The 20,737-nt window shown below is 42.6% G+C and overlaps 1 protein-coding gene across 1 annotated transcript in view; it reads left to right on the top strand.

Moving 5' to 3' along the window:
• LOC139312978 (A.superbus venom factor 1-like) overlaps positions 1–20,737 on the top strand; it is a 104,197-nt gene that overhangs the window by 33,992 nt on the left and 49,468 nt on the right. Inside the window, exons 9-13 of the mRNA XM_070938224.1 lie at positions 8,954–9,074; positions 17,979–18,094; positions 18,488–18,634; positions 20,108–20,317; positions 20,441–20,635. Coding sequence (XP_070794325.1) covers positions 8,954–9,074; positions 17,979–18,094; positions 18,488–18,634; positions 20,108–20,317; positions 20,441–20,635 — 789 coding nt within the window. The remainder of the gene's footprint in view (positions 1–8,953; positions 9,075–17,978; positions 18,095–18,487; positions 18,635–20,107; positions 20,318–20,440; positions 20,636–20,737) is intronic.

Here is a 20,737-nt window from a genome sequence, read left to right as displayed (position 1 = left end):
TTTGTTCAATAAAACCTTAGTCAAGCGTAATAACCAATCTAACATTTGTTTGCAAATTAAAATTAAAACATATTACATCAAGCAGTAAACTTTCTTAAAGTTGTCTCACATTAATATATACTCTTCTTTATTGTTTTTAACCACCTATATATCATCCTCTATTTTAGTTGCCATCTCTTATTTTCTAATTTTGTTACTCCAAAAACCCTCCTGTTTTTATCCAAAAATCATATATACGTTCAGGCTTTTAAACTTTACATTTAAATTTAGTTACATTTAAATTTATCTACTTTATTTCTTCCTTTTCTTCCTTTTCCTATCTGTCCATAAATGTTCCATTTCAAAGTTCATCTGTTCTAATTAAAAAATTCTGTATGTCCCTTTAACGCTTTATAATGTCTGTTCCATGTGTGATGCATCAACTTCCTGTCTTTTGTTCCTACGCCACACCTAATTTTTTTTGCTAAGCTTGTTAATTTCCATTGTCAAATGTCCAAAATATTCCTTCTTTCTTCTTGAAATCATCCAGGACAAAATAGGGATCTCCAAATTCCATAGATCTAATGTTAATTTCAAAGTAATCCAAGGTAAAAAGTCATTTAAAATGTTTCTTTTCCAAACAGAAAGGGAAATCTCTTCAATCGACTCTCCTGCTTAGTCACCGCAGACTCCATGGCAATTATGTAGCCATCCGTCTGTCTTTCTTCATTAGCTTCATTAACTTTCAAAGGTGTAAACTCCTAGAGATACATTTCTCCAATCCACTCCAAATAAAAGAAAAGTCACTTTTTTAAGTTCTTAAAAGCCAATTCTTCCAAGCCAAATTTGCTAAAGCAAGGTCTGTCTTAGGTCTTTATTTCCATTTTTTCCCCTTTTGATCTTCAAGCCCCACAGATCTGTAGCCGCTATTTTAAGTTTGGGGTCTTATTTTTTTAAAAAAAATCCAAATAATCATGTTGTTTTTCCTAGGTTGGTGTCACTCACCCGGCTTTGAGATACTCGCTCTTTCTTCTTCTTCTCTCCTGCACGATCTTGTGTCCCGGTCTGCTGCGGCTTTGTGGCAGCCGCCATGGCTCCCTACCCCCACCGCTGACTTCGAGGATTCCCTCTGGCCTCCGAGGAACTTGCCTGTTCCTCTTGGCACACCGAGGCGCTCCTCTTCACCCCCCATCCCTGCAAGATGGGGGTCAGTCCGAAGACCGATCGGACGGTGGTTTGTCAGTTGGGGTTTTTGCGGGCTCGTTAGAGATAGCTATTTCCCCAACTGTGGCGCCGCGGCTCCAGACCGGAAGTCCGACATCTTACAACATCTTGAATCCCCAAAGAACTATATAAGGGTCTTTTTTGTAGACTTCATCTTGGCATTTAATACCATCATTCCTGAAATCCTTCTCTTTAAACTGACTCAGCTACCTGTGCTTGACCATATTTGTAGATGAATTATAATCTTTCTAACAAATAGGAAGCAGCTGGTGAAGCTAGGGAAAATCACATTGAATACCTATTCAATTAGCACAGGAGCCCCCTCAGGGTAGTGTGCTCTCTCCATTACTCTTCTCTCTCTATACCAATGACTACATCTCAAAGGATCCCTCTGTTAAAGTACTGACTTTTGCAGATGATACAACAGTCATTGGTCTTATTCAAGACAATCATGAGTCTGCATATAGACTAGAGGTAGATCCACTGGCAATGTGATGCAGCCAGAACAATCTGGAACTGAAGACTCTTTAAACTGTAGAGATGATAATAGATTTTAGAAGAAGGTCTCCTGTTCTACCACCTCTTACAATATTAGGCAATACAGTGTCAACTATAGAGACCTTCACGTATCTAGGTACTATTATCTCCAAGGACTTGAAATGGACATCTAACATTAGAATCATCATTAAAAAGGCATAACAAAGAATGTTCTTCCTTCATCAACTCAGAAAGCTTAGATTGCCCAAGGATCTGCTGATACAGTTCTGTACAGGAATTATTGAGTCTGTCAATTGTACCTCAATAACTATCTGGTTTGGCACAGCAAACAAACAGGACAAGTACAGACTTCAATGGGTAGTTAGGACTACAGAAAAAACAATCACAACCAGCCTGCCCTCCATTGAGGATCTGTCTATTCTATTCTATTCTATTCTATTCTATTCTATTCTATTCTATTCTATTCTATTCTATTCTATTCTATTCTATTCTATTCTATTCTATTCTATTCTATTCTATTCTATTCCTGCACGAACCAAAAAGAGGACTGAAGAAATATCTACAGACCAGGGGTGAAATCTAAATTTTTTTGCTACCGGTTCTGTGGGCGTGGCTTAATTAGTGGGCGGGGCTTGGTAGTAAGGTGACTGGGAGGGTTTGGCTGGTTGGTCAGGTGGGCGTGGCCAAGTCAATGTCACTTCTTTGCCCTTTTTTAACCTACAAAACACAACACAACACAATATAAAAGCAGCTGTGCTAGACCCAAAATGGCCCCTGCAACAAGCAGGAACCTTACACAGCCACAAAAAGCCCAAAAAACCAACTTTCACACTTTACACACACACAACACAACACAACACAACTGGCTCACCCACAATATAAAAGCAGCTGTGCTAGACCCAAAATGGCCCCTGCAACAAGCAGGAACCTCACACAGCCACAAAAAGCCCAAAAAACCAACTTTCACACTTTACACACACAAAATTCCACATACAGCTTTGTGAGATTTTGTTTGTTTGTGTAGTTAGAGTGAAACATTACAGAAACACACTAAATCTCAGAAAGCTGCACAAATATTATTTTATTTTAATTTATTTTTATTTTTATATAAAAATAGCTAAATTTAAAACTTCCTAAACTTTAAATGGCTAGGTCTAAAAAAAGAACAACTAAAAAAAAACCCAATTAACTATTTTTTTAAAGCTCCCAAAGGGGGAAAAAACTTACCCAATAGAACAGGGATCTCCAACCTTGGCAACTTTAACACTTGTAAACTTCAACTCCCAGAATTCCTCAGCCAGCTTTGCTTTGCTGGCTGAGGAATTCTGGGAGTTGAAGTCCACAACTCCCTGCCTGCTTGATTCCAGGCAGGGAGATTCAGTTGCTTGCTGATGCAATGGATTGCAGGGATTACAGCAAGGAGTTGCGACCAGCAGCTAAGGTAAGCAAGCTGAGGGGGGAGGGGGAGGGATTTTTGCTACCGATTAGCAGGCAACTCAGCTGGGATCGTCAGAGCTTGGCTGGTCAGAGCCATTTAAAAGAAAAGAAAGACTCTGATGATCACGCGGCTCAGCTGGGCATGGGGGGTGGGGGGGCAGAGATTTTTGCTACCGGTTCTCCGAACTGCCCGCCGCCATCGCTACCTACTCACCTGAGCCGGTCCGAACCGGGAGCATTTCACCCCTGCTACAGACCCCTCACATCCTGGACATACTCTATTTCAATTTCTCCCCTCATGATGTTGCTATACAGCATTGCATGTCAAAAGAACTCGACATAAAGGTAATTTTCCTCCCCGTGCCATTACTCTCCTGAACAGTTAATTCCAACAACACTGTCTCATTTCTCATCTTATCTTTTCATCTTTCCTACTATCTTCTTTTATTGATTTCTTATTATTTATCAATTATTGTTTGTAATTTATGATTAACTATTGTCAAAGTATCAGATTAACAGAGTTGGCAGGGATCCTGTAGATCATCTAGTCCAACCCCTCTGCCCAAGCAGGAGACCGTAACCATTTCTGATAGATGGCAGTCCAGTCTCTTCTTGAAAGATATCAGTGATGAAGTTCCCACAACCTCTGAAGGCAACTTTTGTTCCATTGGTTCTTCTCCTTATTTCCATGTTGAATCTCTCCTTTTTCAGTTTCCATCCATTATTCCTTGTCTGGCCTTCAGGTGCTTTGCAAAATAGCTTGACACCCTCCCCCACCCCATGGCAGCCCCTCAAATATTGGAACACTGTTATCATGTCTCCCCTGGTCCTTCTCTTCACTAGACTATAAAAAACATCTTTTCAATAGTGTGGCCTTACTAAGGCTTTATAGACTGATATTAGTACCTCACTTGATTTTTTAAAAAATAAATTTTATTAATTTTCTATCAATTATATTCCTTAGTGCTCAATAAACATCGTGTTATCAGGGTATTTAATTTGCTTAACAGTATAAATGCCATTCTTACTCTCCACCCCTTTTTTCCAACCACTGATAAAATAAATTCCAAGTTTGATAATATTCTGTGTCTTGTTTCTGTTTGATTTTCAATGTAAATCTGTCCATTTCTGCACAATCTAATATCTTCTTAATTATCTCTTCATCTTGAGGTGTTTCTTCATTTTTGCAATATTGTGCGAAGATAATCCTTGCTGCTGTTAAAATATGTAATACTAAATACATACTTCTCTTACCAAATTTTTCTGATATCATCCCTAATAAAAACAGTTCAGGTTTAAAGTCTGTATGTTTCCTTATGTATTTTCGCCTAAATATTTTTTGTTTTAGCACAAGTCCATCACATATGATAAAACGTGCCCATCTTTTGATTACATTTCCAACATTTGCTAGAGATATTTTTAAACATTTTAGCTAACCTCGCAGGTGGTAAATGCCATCTATAAAACATTTTATATAAATTTTCTTTATAAGATGTTACCATTGTTAATCTATAGTTCCTTTCCCATAAATTTTGCCATTTCTCTAATTCTATGTTATTTTCGTTTCGTTTTCCCCCCATTGTACCATTGTATCTTTTATTTGTTCATCCTCCATTTTTAAATTTAGCAAAAAGTTTTATACCTTCTTAATTAAATTTTCATCAGTGTTCAACAGTGTCTTATCAAATGGTGTTTGTCCTTTATGGTCACCATGAAAATATAATGTCCTGTTCTTCAAGTTCTTGCTTCAATTTTAATTTCCCTTCAGTGTCTAAAATGTCTTTATATGTCACAATTTTTTTAAACATCACCAGATTTAATAATAATAATAATAATAATAATTTTATTTCTATACCGCCCTTCTCCCGAAGGACTCAGGGCAGTGTACAGCCTAATTAAAAACAGAATAAACATCAATTTAAAATAATTTAAAAGTATTAAATAAATTTGGCTTAATTTAAAACCCCAAAAATTTAAAACATCCAATTTAAAATTATGTTGCTAACCCAGCCTGGCGGAACAATAGGGTCTTGAGTGCGCAGCGAAATACCCGGAGGTCAGAAATCTTACGAATTTCCGGGGGCAGTTCATTCCACAGGGCTGGAGCTCCCACAGAGAAGGCCCTCCCCCTGGGTGTCGCCAGCCGACATGACTTGGCCGATGGCACCCTGAGGAGACCCTCTCTGTGGGAGCGGGCTGGCCTGTGGGAGGCTATTGGTGGCAGAAGACGGTCTCGAAGGTACCCGGGTCCTATGCCATGGAGCGCTTTAAAGGTGGTGACCAACACCTTGAATCACACCCGGAAGACCACTGGGAGCCAGTGCAGCTCGCGCAGGAGGGGTGTCACGTGGGCGCAATGGGTTGCACCCATAACCACCCGCGCGGCCGCATTCTGGACCAGTTGGAGCCTCCGAGTGCTCTTCAAGGGGAGCCCCATGTAGAGAGCATTGCAGTAGTCCAACCAGGAGGTAACAAGGGCGTGAGTGACTGTACGCAGGGCGTCCCGATCCAGAAAGGGCTGCAACTGGCGAATCAGGATATGTAAAGGCTTGCATCATTGAGAGGCATTCTGGAATGTTTAAGTATATTTTAGGCTTTATCTTTTCCCATATCAATATTAGTGAATTTCTTATATAGTGATTTTGAAAATATCTATAAACTTTATTTTTCTCATACCATAGGAAGGCGAGCCATCCTAATTGTAAATCATGTTCTTCTAAATATAACAGTCTCTTGTGTCTGAGAGTTATCCATTCTTTGTTATCACACAATTTGATACTCCAAACCCTCCATTTTCTTTTTATTTGCTTAAGTAGTTTTATATAATTGTCTTCTTTTATTGTTGCACATCCTGCTATTAAGTACCAGCCTGGTGGCTCAGCAGACTAAAAGCATTGTGATTAACACCAGCTGTCTGCAATTACTGTAAGTTCGAATCTCATCAGGCTCAAGGTTGACTCAGCCTTCCATCCTTTCTAAGGTAGATAAAATGAGGACCCAGTTTGTGGAGGCAATAAGCTGACTTTGTATAAATATACAAAAGTATGAAGGCTATTGCTTAACACATTGTAAGCCACCCTGAGTCTCCGGAGAAGAGTGGCATATAAATCAAATTAAAAAAAAAAAAGTATATTCCCAAATATTTACCGTATTTTTCGGTGTATAAGATGCACCGGAGTATAAGACGCACCTTAATTTTGGGGGAGGAAAACAAAGAAAAAAGTATTTTACCTCTGCCTACCAGCATTTAAGGTGGCGCCGCCCTCCTCTTCCTCCTGCAAGCGAGAGGTGCAGGGACTACTCGCTTTCCCCCAAAGAGACCCTAGCATACTCTGGGGGGAGGGACAGAGCACAGCCTGAGGAACAACCCTCCCTCTTCGGGACAGTGGGGGGGGGGAATCTGCCCAGTAGCTTTGGGGAACAAGGCAGGTGCCACGATTTGTGGCTGGTCACCCCTCTGGCCACGCTGACTTCACTCCCCAGCAATGTGAGGAGCCGCCGCCACCACTGCCTAACCCTCTCTGTGCCCAGGAGCCAAGCCGAGCTGAATGGGAGCCCCTAAAGGGAAATGTTCCTCTTTTCCAGCCATCGCTGCATGGATCCCAAAATGCAAACCTCAAGAGTCGTGCTTCAGGTGGTGGCCAGTTCCCCTGCAATGTGCAGCGGGGAACTGGGAAGTGCTTTGGATTCAGGGAGGAGATTGTAGCGCTGACGCCTAAAAGTATTTTTCTGCACATTGCAGAGCCGTGCGCCCCCGTCCTCCTTCTCAGCAGACTCTTCTCTTTCCTCCTGGCCAGATCAGCCGCCTGAAACACGGTACACACCCCATGTTTGGAATCGGGAAGGGGATTGCGGGTCTGCCGCCCGAACCCGCGATCCCCTTCCCGATTCCAAACATGGGGTGTGTGCAGAGACAAAAAAAAAGTGTACCAAGAGTCTGCTGAGAAGGAGGACGGGGGCGCGCGGCTCTGCAATGTGCAGAAAAACACTTTTAGGCGTCAGTGCTATAATCTCCTCCCTGGTTTCACCCAGTCTATATCTGTACTTTTGGTTTTTATTGCCTAAGTGTAAGAGTTTACTTTTCTCTACATTGAATTTCATTTTGTTAGATAGGGCCCAGTGTTAAAGTCTATCATCTAGGGTGTTGGCTATTTCTGACAGCTTAGTATCATCTGCAAATTTGGTAAGTTCCCCTTCTATTCCCTCCTCTAAGTCATTTATGAAGATATTGAAGAGTACTGGGCTTAAGACAAAACCTTGTGGTACCCCACTGCTTACCTGCCTTCATGTAGATGTGGTACCATTAAGGACTACTCTTTAAGTATGGTTTGTCAGACAGTTACAAATCCATCTGATGGTGATGGATTTGTATACCACTTTTTTCTAGCTTACCAAGAGGTAAGCAAGAAGTAGGTTGTGGTCAGGGGTGGGTTCTAATTTTTTTTACTACCAGTTCTGTGGGCGTGGCTTATTTTGTGGGTGTGGCTTGGAGGTCATGTGACTAGGTAGGCATGGCTAGCTGGTCAGAGTCATTTCTGGAAGGTCCTCGCACTTACGACCAGTCCTCGCACTTACGACCCAACTCATTTGTTTGCTTTTAACACTGATCAGCTGTAGGACGGCTCTTTGAAGCCCCGCGGCCAGGGCCGGATTTTCCTATAGGCTAACTAGGCTTCAGCCTAGGGCCTCAAGATCAAGAGGGGCCTACATTCAAATTGTTAGCGAAATTAAAATTACACTTTCACTATAGGTGAAAGGGCCTCATAAGTGGAATAGCCTAGGGCCTCTTTTCATCTAAATCCAGCCCTGCCCGCAGCAAGAGTTTAAACAGTTTTTTTCCCTCTAGTCATCAGCTGGGACTCAGGAGGCAGCAATAGATTGGGGGTGGGACCAAATAAAAGGTAAGAATAATGTGGGTGGGGGTGTGTGGGAGGGCGGGGGGGGGAGGAGAACTGGTTCAGTGACGTCATATCATCACTGCTACTGGCTCGGCCGAACCAGACCGAACCGGGAGGAACCCACCACTGGTTGTGGTGTACTTTGTTGAATGCCTTGCTGAAGACTAAGTATATTATGTCCACAGTATTTCGCTGGTCTACTAATTTAGTCACTGAATTGAAGAATGAAATCAGATTGGTTTGGCATGATCTGTTTTTAACAAACAGATGCTGACTTTTAATTATTACTTTACTTGTTTCTAGATGTTTTTTAATTGTCTTTTTCAGTATTTTCCCAGGTATTAATGTTAGGCTGATTGGTCTGTAGCTTCTTGGGTCTATTTCCCCCCCCCTTTTTTTTTGAAGATGGAAACCACATCAGCTGTTTTCCAGTCCTCTGGTAGTTCCCCAGTACTCCAGGATTTTTGAAAGATGTGATACAGTGGTTCTGAGATGACATCTGCCAGCTCTTTTAGAACTCTGGGATGTAATCTGTGAGGTCCCAGTGATTTGTATCCATCAAGATCAGACAGATGTTCTCTTACCATGGTTTTGCTTATTTTAACTTTTATTTCTAGTCTGTCTTTTATAGTTATGTTTTTGGTAGGTTGGACTATAGTTTCTTTTTGTGTGAAGACCACAAAAGAATGAGTTAAGCAGCTCTGCTTTCCCTCTGCTGCCTGTTACTTCTGTCTTCTCTCTTTAGTGGACTGACTGTTTCCTTGATTATTGTAATTATGATTTATGATCTATGACTTGATGTTTATATGTACACTGTGAGCTTATGCATTGGAGACAAATTCCTTGTGTGTCCAATCACACTTGGGCAATAAAGAATTCTATTCTATTATTTTTACTTATTTTTCATTTATTTTCAGATTATTGATGGAGATGGGGATGCAACACTAGAAAGACATAAACTACGTTCCCGATTTCAAAATCTCAATGATCTTGTTGGGCATACTCTGTATGTATCTGTAACAGTGATAACAGAATCAGGTGAGCAGGGGTGGGAGAAGAGAAGGGTAAATTGTTTCTTTGAATACAAACATATTACACTTTTAAAAATTAACAGACTACAATTTTAAATACCAGGGTCTGAAAATAAATAAATAAAAGAAAACAAACCATCACCAGAATACATCATTGATTTGTGAATTGGCTTTTGAATCCTCCCCTTTCTCAATGATTATTCACCTTTTTCCTACAAAATCCACAATATTATTGTGGATAAATGTCTCTTAATTGACTCTAAATGTTTAAAAAATTGAATCAAAATTTTCCAAATTAGATTAAAAGGGATGTCCTATCTAAAATGTTGCCCTGTATGAATTGTATCTATTAGTTTTTTTCAATTAAAAAGGTTTCTAATCATTTGGAATATTAGGCCTAAATTTGGAATATTAATGTCCTTCTCTTCCTGATGTGCTTCCTGACACCAGTATCAATCTGATCTTGTCTTTGTTTCTAATTTTTTCATGGTCTTCTTGAAACACCAATAAAACACTTAATGTTCAACACGCGGAGTGCCAAGTCCACTCCCCTTCACCTCCCCACACTTGTTTACCCATTCCAGAGAGCTCGGGCTACGCCTCCCTCCAACCCAGCCGCCTTCCTTGCTGTGTCGCTCCTGAGCGAACTCTTCTGTCCTCGGCTGTTGCAAAGAAGCAGCAGCTCTGGCTGCGCTACGCCCGCTTTATTCTCTTTGAGAGCCGCTTTGCACCTTGTTTGAAAAGCAGCTCTCAAAGAGAAAGAAGCAGGCATAGCGCACCCAGAGCTGCCACTTCTTCGCAACAGCTGAGGACTTCTTTCACTTGGAGCTCCAAGCTGCAGGGAGGGGGGGTGGCTGCAACGCCGGCAGCTTCGGTGGGCTCCTTCCCTCAGTGGTTTGTTTTCTTTTACCTCGTTAAGGCGACTTTGTAATTAAAGACTGCTCCGTGCCTTTTGATCTTTCTCGGGTGCGGAGAAAAGTGAGCCTGTGTGAAGGGACTGAGCCTGCTGCTGAACTTGGAAGCTGAGAGGCTTCTTTTCCACCCAGCCACTGGCGCACAGCGCCGGAAAGACCTCCAGTCACTGCCGCCATCTTCGTGCATGCGCAGCTTTCTTCTCACCAGCTGAAGGACTTTTCGGCACTCTGCGGCCAGGCGACTGAGAGGCTTCTTTGCTCCGGTCAGCTTCAGGTGGGCGAGCAAGCAGCGACCGGGGAACCGGTTCGGGGGCGTGGCCTGGCTGCTGTTACTACTGGTTCGGAGAACTACTTCCTAAAGTTACTACCTATTCGGTAGAACCGGGCCGAACCGGGAGCAACCCACCACTGTTCCACAGTAAGGTGAAGCTTTCCATAAAGTTTTCCATTTCATATTCTCAGTATTGTTTCCAAGCTCTTGTTCATATAGACATTTTACTGCATTCTGGAACTCTTGAATGATATATAAAGTTTTGACATGATTCTTTGTTATTTTCCTTTAGTTCATAAATTATTGTTTCTGTGTCAGTCGGGGGGGGGGTATAAAGCTCTTTTCTTTATTTTTTCATCTTTAATAAATGATAGAACCTGTACATATTTAGTCCGAAGCATTAGATCTCTGCTTTTTCTCTATATCAGAAATTGTTTCTCCATTTATAAATCAACCCTATATAAATTTCCATTTGTTCATCTCTTTGAAGTGCTTTAAAATCTCTGGAAAATATTGAACTTCTATCAGGGACATAATTGGAGAAAAGTTACAGTGCTAATATTTCATATTACTTTTGTCAAATTTCAGTTTCCAATTTCAATTTTTTTGTCAATTTTCTTCAAGCAGTTTTGAAACTATAGTCTTGTGTGGAATTACATTCAGGCTTTGTTTTTGAAGCATATAAATCTAAGTGCTATTGCTATTTTAAGGGAAACAGTATGTCTAGTCTCAAAACCACAAAATAAAACGATAAATTAATAAATCCCCACTCCACACCTTCTGAAGTTTTAATATGCCAATTTTCTATTTATAAATTATCATTTGCCACACTATTTTCTCTAACTTCTTAAGACCATTTACATGACAGGATAATAAAATTTACAATCAGCACATAATAAGTTGCAACATTGTTTTCTAGAAAAAAAAATACGAAGATAGTGTCAGGGTTCCAAGTAACACCCCCAACAAAAGAAGACTCCGAGGCTCGAGATTCCTCAAAGTTCCATTTTATTAGAGATGTCATATTGGCACATCTGGGAAAACCTGAATCTGAAAGTTTCCAGGTTTTCCCCACCCAAGTAAAAGTTCTAGTTCCTGCTCAGCACCCATATGTCCATCACATGGCTCAATCAGGCACCGTTCCAACTGGAGATGCCTCCCAGTCACCCAACTCCAGGTGCCAGGCAGACATCCTTGACTCTTTGAGAAAAGAATGTTATTTTGACCATATAGCTCCCATACTCCATATAATCCCCCCTCCCATTTTCCCACAGTAGAATATGTGGCAGGCCTGAAGGCCCAATGCAAAAGATGGCTGTCAGATCCCTAAAAGTGATACTGCCATTCAATCGGAGGAGGGGGGACACTTGGATTCGATTTATTAGCATTGCCTGTGTCAACAGATATTTTACAACCTATATCCTGGCGCCAAAGAACCCTGAGATCCTTTACCTGCAGGAATTTTTATGATAGCCATGTGGGTTGTTTCACTTTAATGGATAATGGTGGGAATGCATGTTTGTTCGGGTTCTCAGAGAAACTAGTAAAGAAAACATCTTCACACTTGTGTATTGGCTAAAATCTGCATTCTGACTTAAAGGGAGGGGTCTCTACCACTTTAATCCTACTGCCTTGCCTAAGGCTATTCAGATCTTGCTTTAACTGGATGGCTGTCACTTCTGCTTAATAAAAGAAATCCTTTTGAACAATCACGTTTCAAGAGTTCTCACTTTCTTAAGTTAGAAGGAGAGGCAATCCTTACAGAAAGCAAGATCTGCAAAATGGTCAACCCAGAGAAGCAATCTTCGCTCTACTGAGGGGATCTTGCAAACCATGTCGGAACGAAGCAGAGAACTGGGAGAAACCGATTGCTGGGGGGAGACAGCAACGGCCACCCAGTTGGATGCCTGTTTCGTACACTCCATCGGAAAGGATGAGGTAACCCTGGAGAATCCTGAAAAGCCCTGTTGGTCAATTGGCATTGGGAAGAAAGATAGCTGGGATGAGAGATCCAGAGGAGTCACCCTCAGTTGTGGCAACTGAAAACCGGGGTGGAAACTGGAACTAGAAGCCCTTGCTGACCAGGGGGGAATGAGCAAAGCACCACTGGGGGAGGATTATCTGAAGAGGCATATTACCCAATTGGTGATGGAAACTTTGGAAAACCTCAACATCTGAAAGGAGGCAGGACAACAACCAAAGGGCACGGAAAGGGCAGCAGTTGCGGATGATGCCACGGGAGGCACCCCCCTCCTGGAGCCTGCCTACCAAGCAGATGGTACAGCAGAAGTGGGAGAAGACCCAGCAACCCCTCCCCCTCAGGCTGCATGTACACAGGCACCCATTCCCAACCAGCCTCGAGTCCCGCAACTGGAAAGAGAAACTCCCTCCCTTGGGGTGAATTTTGATGGGAATCCGCAGCAGTTAGGATTCTTTGTGGCACACATGCTCACCTACATGCAAGAGTATGGGCGTGATTTCCAAACCAAGGCTCCCGAGTGCGAGTTGTGACCCTAGCCCTAGAGGGTGCTACTGCCAGATGGATGGTGACTCTGCATAACGCCAGTGCACCAGAACTGCGGGATTTCGGCCGTTTCATGATGGCCCTATGACATCGGTTTGAGGACCCAGTAGCGGATCGCAAAGCATGCGACCGCATTAAGGTGGTGAAGCAAGGGCAACGGCCAGTAGTAGAGTATACTGAAGAATTCCGGAACCTCGTGTGTCATGTGCATTGGCCGGAAGATATTTTGGTGAGCTGTTTCAAGGATGGGCTGAGTGATGATCTATACAATGCCTGCGTGGCCCAAGGTGCACTGAATCACCTACATGAATGGTATGTCACCGCTGAAGAAGCTGAGATCGATATGGCCAGAAACCAGTATCGAGCGGGGCGAGCATGGAAGAAATCCCCGCCCCAATGGAAGCAAGAGCCCCTCAAACCACAAACAGCATTCTCTCTGAGATCTTCAACCTGTTTCAAATGTGGAAAAGAGGGGCATCGAGCTGCAGAGTGTCGTTCGCAAACACCCCCCCGGGAACCAACCACCGGGGGAGAATCCTGCTAAACCGGGTCGGCATGGGAAGGAGACTGCCCTGAGGAGCAGGGAGACCGTAGAAATTCCATCCTCTACCCTCTTTAGGGAGGAAACCCTAGCATCTGAACAGGAGGAATCACACTCATTCGGAAGCGATCCAGATGATGAACCACTGGTAAGCAAACCAATTAAACTGCTTACCCTCCCCTTAAGACTATTTATCCCAAACCAGGACAGGGAGATAAATATCTACACTCTAGTGGATTCAGGGTGCACCCATTGTTTGATCAGCCCAACCTTAGTAGGGAAGTTGGGGATTAACGTAAAAAAGATGAAAAATCCCATCACATTCTGCCAACTAGATGGGTCAATAGCAGGAAGGGAGCCAGCTTCTTTTGCTACCGAGCCTCTACATATAGGCATCAGAAGCCATGAGGAAATGCTTGCATTTATAGTGGCTCCTGGCATGGAATGGCCATTGGTTCTGGGCCTTGCATGGCTGAAAAAATGGAACCCAAAAATCAATTGGAAACAAGGCATCATAAAATTTCAGATGAATGTGACTTTTGCTGAGAAGCCACATAAAGGAACGGAGGGGGCAGGGAATCAAGAAACAGCCATGCCTGGTCACGCCATACCAACTGAGGGCATACCCACAAGGATTTAGCTGAGGTTTTTAGTGAAAAAGCCTCAGATGAGCTCCCCACCACCGCGCCACTGACTGCGCAATAGAAATCTTACATGGCGCGAAACTCCCTAAACCCAAGATGTACAGCATGTCACCGAGGGAGTTGGAAGAGCTGAGAACATTTATTGAGAAAAACCTAGCAAGGGGTTTCATCGAACCAGCCCGACCAAAAATTGCAGCCCCAGTGCTTTTTAGAAAGAAAGAAGATGGCTCAAAACGTCTCTGCGTTGATTTTTGTAATTTGAATACAATCAGTGTAGAGAACATGTATCCCCTCCCCCTTATGAAAGATATGCTAGCATACCTCGCTAAAGGGAAAATTTTCTGAAACCTGGACTTAAGGGAGGCTTACTACCGTGTCAGAATTAAGGAAGGGGATGAGTGGAAAACAGCATTTAACACCCCCCTCAGCTGCTACCAATTCAAAGTGCTTCCCTTTGGGTTGCAAGGAGCTCCTGCAGTGTTTATGCAGTTAATAAATGAAGTGCTGCATCAGCATTTATATAAGGGGGTTCTGGTCTATTTGCACGACATTTTAATCTATACCGAGACCAAAGCAGAACATGTAAAACTAGCCAGGGCGGTTTTAAACAAACTTCGCTCTGCCAAACTTTATGCTAAACTTTCCAAATGTGAATTCCACCAAGAGAAGATTGACTATTTGGGATACCGCATTTCACACCAGGGGGTTGAGATGGATCCTCTAAAAGTGCAGGCTGTACTTGATTGGGACCCTCCATGCACGTGTAAACAGTTACAGAGCTTCCTGGGTTTTGCCAACTTTTACCACCAGTTTATCCCTGCTTTCGCCCAGATTGCCTTCCCCATCACCAAGCTCTTAAAAACGAAGGGGGAGGACAATCCAAAACCAAAGCAGCCATTGAACTGGACTATGGAATGCCAGGCGGCATTGAAAAACTTAAAAGGCTGTTCTCGGCAGAACCAATTCTAAAACACCTGGACACAGAGAAACCATTTGGCATACAAGCAGATGCCAGCGATGTGGCAATAGGAGCGGTCCTGCTTCAGAAGAATGAGCAAGACCAACTATAACCATGTGCTTACACATCCAAAAAGTTGAATGAGACTGAGCAAAGATGGGCCATTTGGGAGAAAGAGGCTTATGCGGTTCGTTGGGCGTTGTTAACCTGGAGGCACTTCCTAGAACCGTGATGGCGAACCTATGGCACGGTTGCCACAGGTGGCACGCGGAGCCGTATCTGTGGGCATGCAATGTTGCTCTAGCTCAGCTCCAGCACGCATGCGCACCCGGCCATCTGATTTTCGGCCCTTCTGGGCCCACCGGAAATCAGGAAACAGGCTGTTTCCAGCTTCCAGAGGGCCTTCGGAGGGATGGGGAAGGCAGTTTTCACCCTCCCCAGGCTCCTAGAAAGCCTCTGGAGCCTGGGGAGGGCAAAGAACGGGCCTACCGGGCCCACCATGCCAAAAGTGGGGGGAGCGCGGGGGGTCACACATGTGCGGGGGGACAGGGTGCATTGAATTATGGGTGTGGGCACACACGTGCACAAACCCCCTGCGCTCCCCCCACTTTTGGCACGTGACGGCAAGAAGGTTAGCCATCACTGTCCTACAAGGTAGTAAGACTCCTTTTGAAGTCTGGACTGATCATAAAAATCTAGAAGCCTAGACCCCAAGGAAATCTAGACCCCAAGGAAACTCTCTCCAAAACAAGTACAATGGGCTCAGTACTTTAAATGGTTTGACTTTACTCTAAAATATCTCCCGGGGGGAAAAAACTTTCTGGCGGATGCACTATCCAGAAAACCGCACTACAATAGTGCAAAGCCAGACGTAATCAAACCCATAGTACAAAACTATTAACTAGCTGCTAAAGTAGTTACCAGATCCCAGGCAAAACAAGAGACATTGACGGACAATGATACCACCCAAAATTTTAAACAAGCATTGGCCACTGATGAATGGTTTTTGAACAACAAATCCAGCTGTCTGATGAAAGAAGACTTGGCTTGGGTGGGGGGGAAGCTGTATGTTCCTGCCAGCCAAAGACTATGCTTAATGGTAAGGTGCCATGACTCCAAATTAGCTAGACATTTTGGGTTTGTGAAAACTTTACACCTGATTAAAAGACAATTTTGGTAGCCATCACTAAAAAAGGACATAGAAAGCTATATAGCTAGCTGCCCCATTTGTGCAGCAGCAAAAAGGCGTCAGGGGAAATCCCCAAGTCTATTGCAAAAGGTAGCTGAACCTTCAGCGCCTTGGAGAGAGATTGCTATGGATTTCATTGTAGAATTGCCAAACAGTGAGGGAAATACTGTTATTTGGGTCGTGACAGACCTGTTTTCAAAACAGGCACATTTTATACCCTGCCAAAAGATCCCAACTGCTAAAAGTTTAGCCAAATTATTCCTAATACACTTTTATTGACTTCATGGTGCTCCACAAAGGATCATCTCCAACAGAGGGGTTCAATTCACCTCCAACTTTTGGAGGGCATTTTTGGACTTACTTGGTACTGGCCAGGGGTTAAGCTTGGCATATCATCTGGCTACTAATGGAAATTCTGAAATTTTGAACTCGGTATTAGAACAATATTTAAGATGTTTCATTAATTTTCAACAGGATAACTGGACCGAACTTTTGCCTTTTGCTGAAGTTGCGTTTAATAATGCTGTCCATTCAAACACTGGTTTTACCCCTTTTAGAGTAGCGACAGACCAGGATTTCAGCCCCATGCCTGAACTACCCACAGAAGAACCCACCATCCCCTCACTTAAGGAGTGGATGGATAATTTGCAAAACACGTGGCCAGTGGTTAGACTAGCTTTAAAGGAAGCTAGAGAAGCTTTTAAAATTCAAGCTGGCAAGAAAAGGATGGAACCCAAACCTTTTCATATTGGAGACAGAGTATACTTATCTACAAAATTCCTGAAATCATTACAACCATCAAAAAAACTAGGACCAAAGTTCATTGGACCTTTCCCCATCACTAGAATCATCAATCCAGTAGCATTGAACTACTCCTTTCAAAGACACTCAGGCAAGTCCACCCAGTATTCCATATTAGTTTACTCAAGCGAGAAGTAATCTCATCCCTCAGACCACCTGCATCTACACCACCGGTGCCCATCTTGATTGAAGGTGAACAACACTTTAAAATCAAGGAAATCCTTGATTCTAGGATCCACAGAGGGAAAATCCAATACTTAGTTGCTTGGAAACATTTACCATCAGCACACAACGAATGGGTCGCTAAACACCATGTTAGGGCTCCAATCTTACTGAGAAAATTTCACTCCCAATTCCCTAACAATCCTTGTTAATATACTATCATGAAATCTTGTGTATATTTGTTTTTTTTTCAGGTGGACACTTTCGCTTTCTAAGGAGGGTAGCATGTCAGATCCCTAAAAGTGATACTGCCATTCAATTGGAGGAGGGGGACACTTGGATTCGATTTATTAGCATTGCCTGTGTCAACAGATATTTTACAACCTATATCCTGGCGCCAAAGAGCCCTGAGATCCCCTTTACCTGCAGGAATTTTTATGATAGCCATGTGGGTTGTTTCACTTTAAAGGATAATGGTGGGAATGCATGTTTGTTCAGGTTCTCAGAGAAACTAGTAAAGAAAACATCTTCACACTTGTGTATTGGCTAAAATCTGCATTCTGACTTAAAGGGAGGGGTCTCTACCACTTTAATCCTACTGCCTTGCCTAAGGGTATTCAGATCTTGCTTTAACTAGATGGCTGTCACTTCTGCTTAATAAAAGAAATCCTTTTGAACAACCACATTTCAAGAGTTCTCACTTTCTTAAATTAGAAGGAGAGGCGATCCTTACAATGGCTTCCAGACCTGACAGATAGAAGAAGTTGAGAGACAATTTGCAAACTGTGGAAGTACTGGGTTTATTAGGTTTGAAACTAAGTGCTTCAAAATCTTTGCATGATTTTTTTCTTGCATTTCTCAGTTTGATTTCCTATTTTAAGTTGCATTCCTTCGTTTTGTTTTGCAGGCAGTGATATGGTAGTGACTGAGCAAAGCGGCATTCATATTGTGACATCTCCCTATCAGATCTCCTTCAAAAAAAACCCCAAATATTTCAAGCCAGGAATGCCATATGAACTGACGGTAATAGAAACCGAAGTCTTCTATTTTGTCAAAGAACCACCTTAACAATATCCTCCTCCACCTTACTGGGCTTCTGAAGAGCTGTCCAGATTTGGTGGTTCAAGATGCATGTGGAGGCTTCAGCTTACCTCGGGGTTGGCTCTGCCACTGTAGATTGATCGATTGATTGGTATTTGTATATTGGATGTTTTCCTGTAATGTATCTGCATAGAACATACAGTATAAATTACAAAAAAAACTTTAGTAAATCGATTTCTGAGCTGCCTGGAGTCGGTTTGAGTGAGTTGGGCAGCCATATAAATCTTTTTAATAAATAATAGTTAAATAAACTGATTTAGATTCAGAGGAAGCTGCCATATTCCATGCTGAACCATCTCTTTTGGATTGTTTTAGGTGTCTGTTACTAACCCCGATGGCTCACCAGCTGCCAATGTACCAGTGGTATCAGAGGCTATTCATTCTGAGGGAACCACTTTGAGTGATGGGACTGCTAAGCTCATCCTGAACACACCACTGAACATTCAAAGCCTACCGATCACTGTAAGTCACTCTGACATTCTGTTAAGTCCCATTCAGTGTGCTGATGAGAGGGAATGTCATGTGGAGGGAGAGAGGCATTGCAGAGGAGTAAGTGGCAACTCAGTCCAGATGCTTTGTGTGAGAGAAATATGGTGAAGACAGCCTCTATCTAATACTTCTCAGAGTATATTGTAGATACAGATAGTGGACTCCTCAGTCTGACAAGATTTTGTCTATAGGTTTGAAAGCAATAAAGAACTCAGCTTGGGAAAAGTGTTATTATTGGTTTTGGACCTGACATCTATGTTGGAACATAGGGCCATCACAGTCTGGTGTGCAAATTGTGCACCACCCAATGAAATGACCTGAAGAGAGGATTGTCAATTGCCAGATACAAAGAAAGCGAAGGAGATATGTTATGTCAGTAACATAAGCTCACCCACTTTGCCCATATACAGTCAGACTCTGAGAGAAGAGAGAGACCTAGCAGGCCTATGCATTGTGGAATTCTGCACAATGGATGCCAGCAGCAGCTCTGCTGTTGCTCAAGAGGGAACAAGTGATGCAATGTCCAACTGTTTGTTGTGATGAAAACTCTGTTTTTATGCACTTTTGCAGGATAGTCCACACAGCTATGAAAGGCAAAGCAAGAAATATACGCTGTGAAGCCCCTATGCACATTGTGTCACTGAGAGTCATCTTAGCTAGGAACGGAGAGGATGTCTGTATGTATGTATATTATGTATGCCTGTTAACGTAAGGGAAATCATTATATATAGGTTGATATCTGTATATTTGGGTCTATTGCTGTTGAGTTGAGTGTAATATAATGACAATCTTTCTTCATCTTTTTTTTTTTTTTACAAGGATCACTTGTAAAAGTCAGCTGATCATGGTATATTGTGTGGTCTGGTGATATCTATAAAAAGAAAGGAAGGTGGGCAAATAAATGGCCTCAGGCTGCTCCTTAGGCCCTGGTAAGGTTTGTTTTTTAAGGGAAAACAAATAGAAAACATACCCCGTGGATAAATGCCACTGAAAATAAAGTGATTTCTTCTCTTTTCTCAGTATTTCTCAGTATTATGAAGTAGCGATACTCTTTCAGAGGAACAGTGATTCTTGCAAGTCCCTGATTTGGTTTGGCATTAAATATCCCATTTGCTTTTTGTAGCCAGTTCATCATCCCATCTGACCCTCAGGCTTTGCAATTGTTTTATTCAATAGCTATGCCCACTCCACACTCCCCAAATCCCAATTACAATATAGAATTTGCTACACTCACAGTAACACAGAGCTCTTTTTTATCTTAAAGATACAGATCAAATAACAGAATCTCAGATTTTTTTTTTATGAAAGCAGGATGCCAGCCAGTTCCTTTGTAACCATTACTGAATTCTTTCAGCAGTCTTCATGTGGATGTCACTAAGTGCCAGCCTTAAAAGGAGTCATAGTTGCTTCCTAATTAGGTTACTGCTTCGTATGTACCCTGTGTAGGTTAGAACCAACCATGGAGACCTCCCAAGAGAACGCCAGGCAACAAAGTCCATGACAGCCACAGCCTACCAAACCCAGGGAGGATCTGGAAACTATCTTCATGTAGCCATTACATCTGCAGAGATTAAGCCCGGAGATAACTTACCTGTCAATTTCAATGTGAGGGGCAATGCAAATTCGCTGAACCAGATCCAATATTTCACATACCTCGTAAGTATTATAGACCTGGAGGAAATCCAAGGGCTGAATTTCAATTCATATTGTAGCCTTGAAGCCACTGGCTTAATCTATCATTTCTAACCTTTCCATTAATCAGTATTTGTTCACCCTCAGATATTGACTAAGGGGAAGATTTTCAAGGTTGGCAGGCAACCCAAGGGAGCTGGGCAGAATCTGGTGACCATGAATCTGCGTATCACTCCAGATCTCATCCCTTCTTTCCGGTTTGTGGCTTACTACCAAGTGGGAAACCATGAAATTGTGGCTGATTCTGTCTGGGTGGATGTGAAGGATACCTGCATGGGAACGGTAAGTCAGCCTTCCCAGTACCCTTCTTAGCAGTCATGGGAAACACCTTATTATAGCTGCATCAGAAGTGCATAAATCAGATGTGCTTATTTTAAAGCATTT

This window comes from Pituophis catenifer, unplaced genomic scaffold (genome assembly GCF_029215685.1).
Source record: "Pituophis catenifer annectens isolate HBS135680 unplaced genomic scaffold, rPitCat1.0.hap2 SCAF_2, whole genome shotgun sequence".
Classification (NCBI taxonomy): Eukaryota; Metazoa; Chordata; class Lepidosauria; order Squamata; family Colubridae; genus Pituophis; species Pituophis catenifer.
Note: the sequence above shows the minus strand (reverse complement) of the source record. Positions and strands in the feature narration are given on the sequence as shown.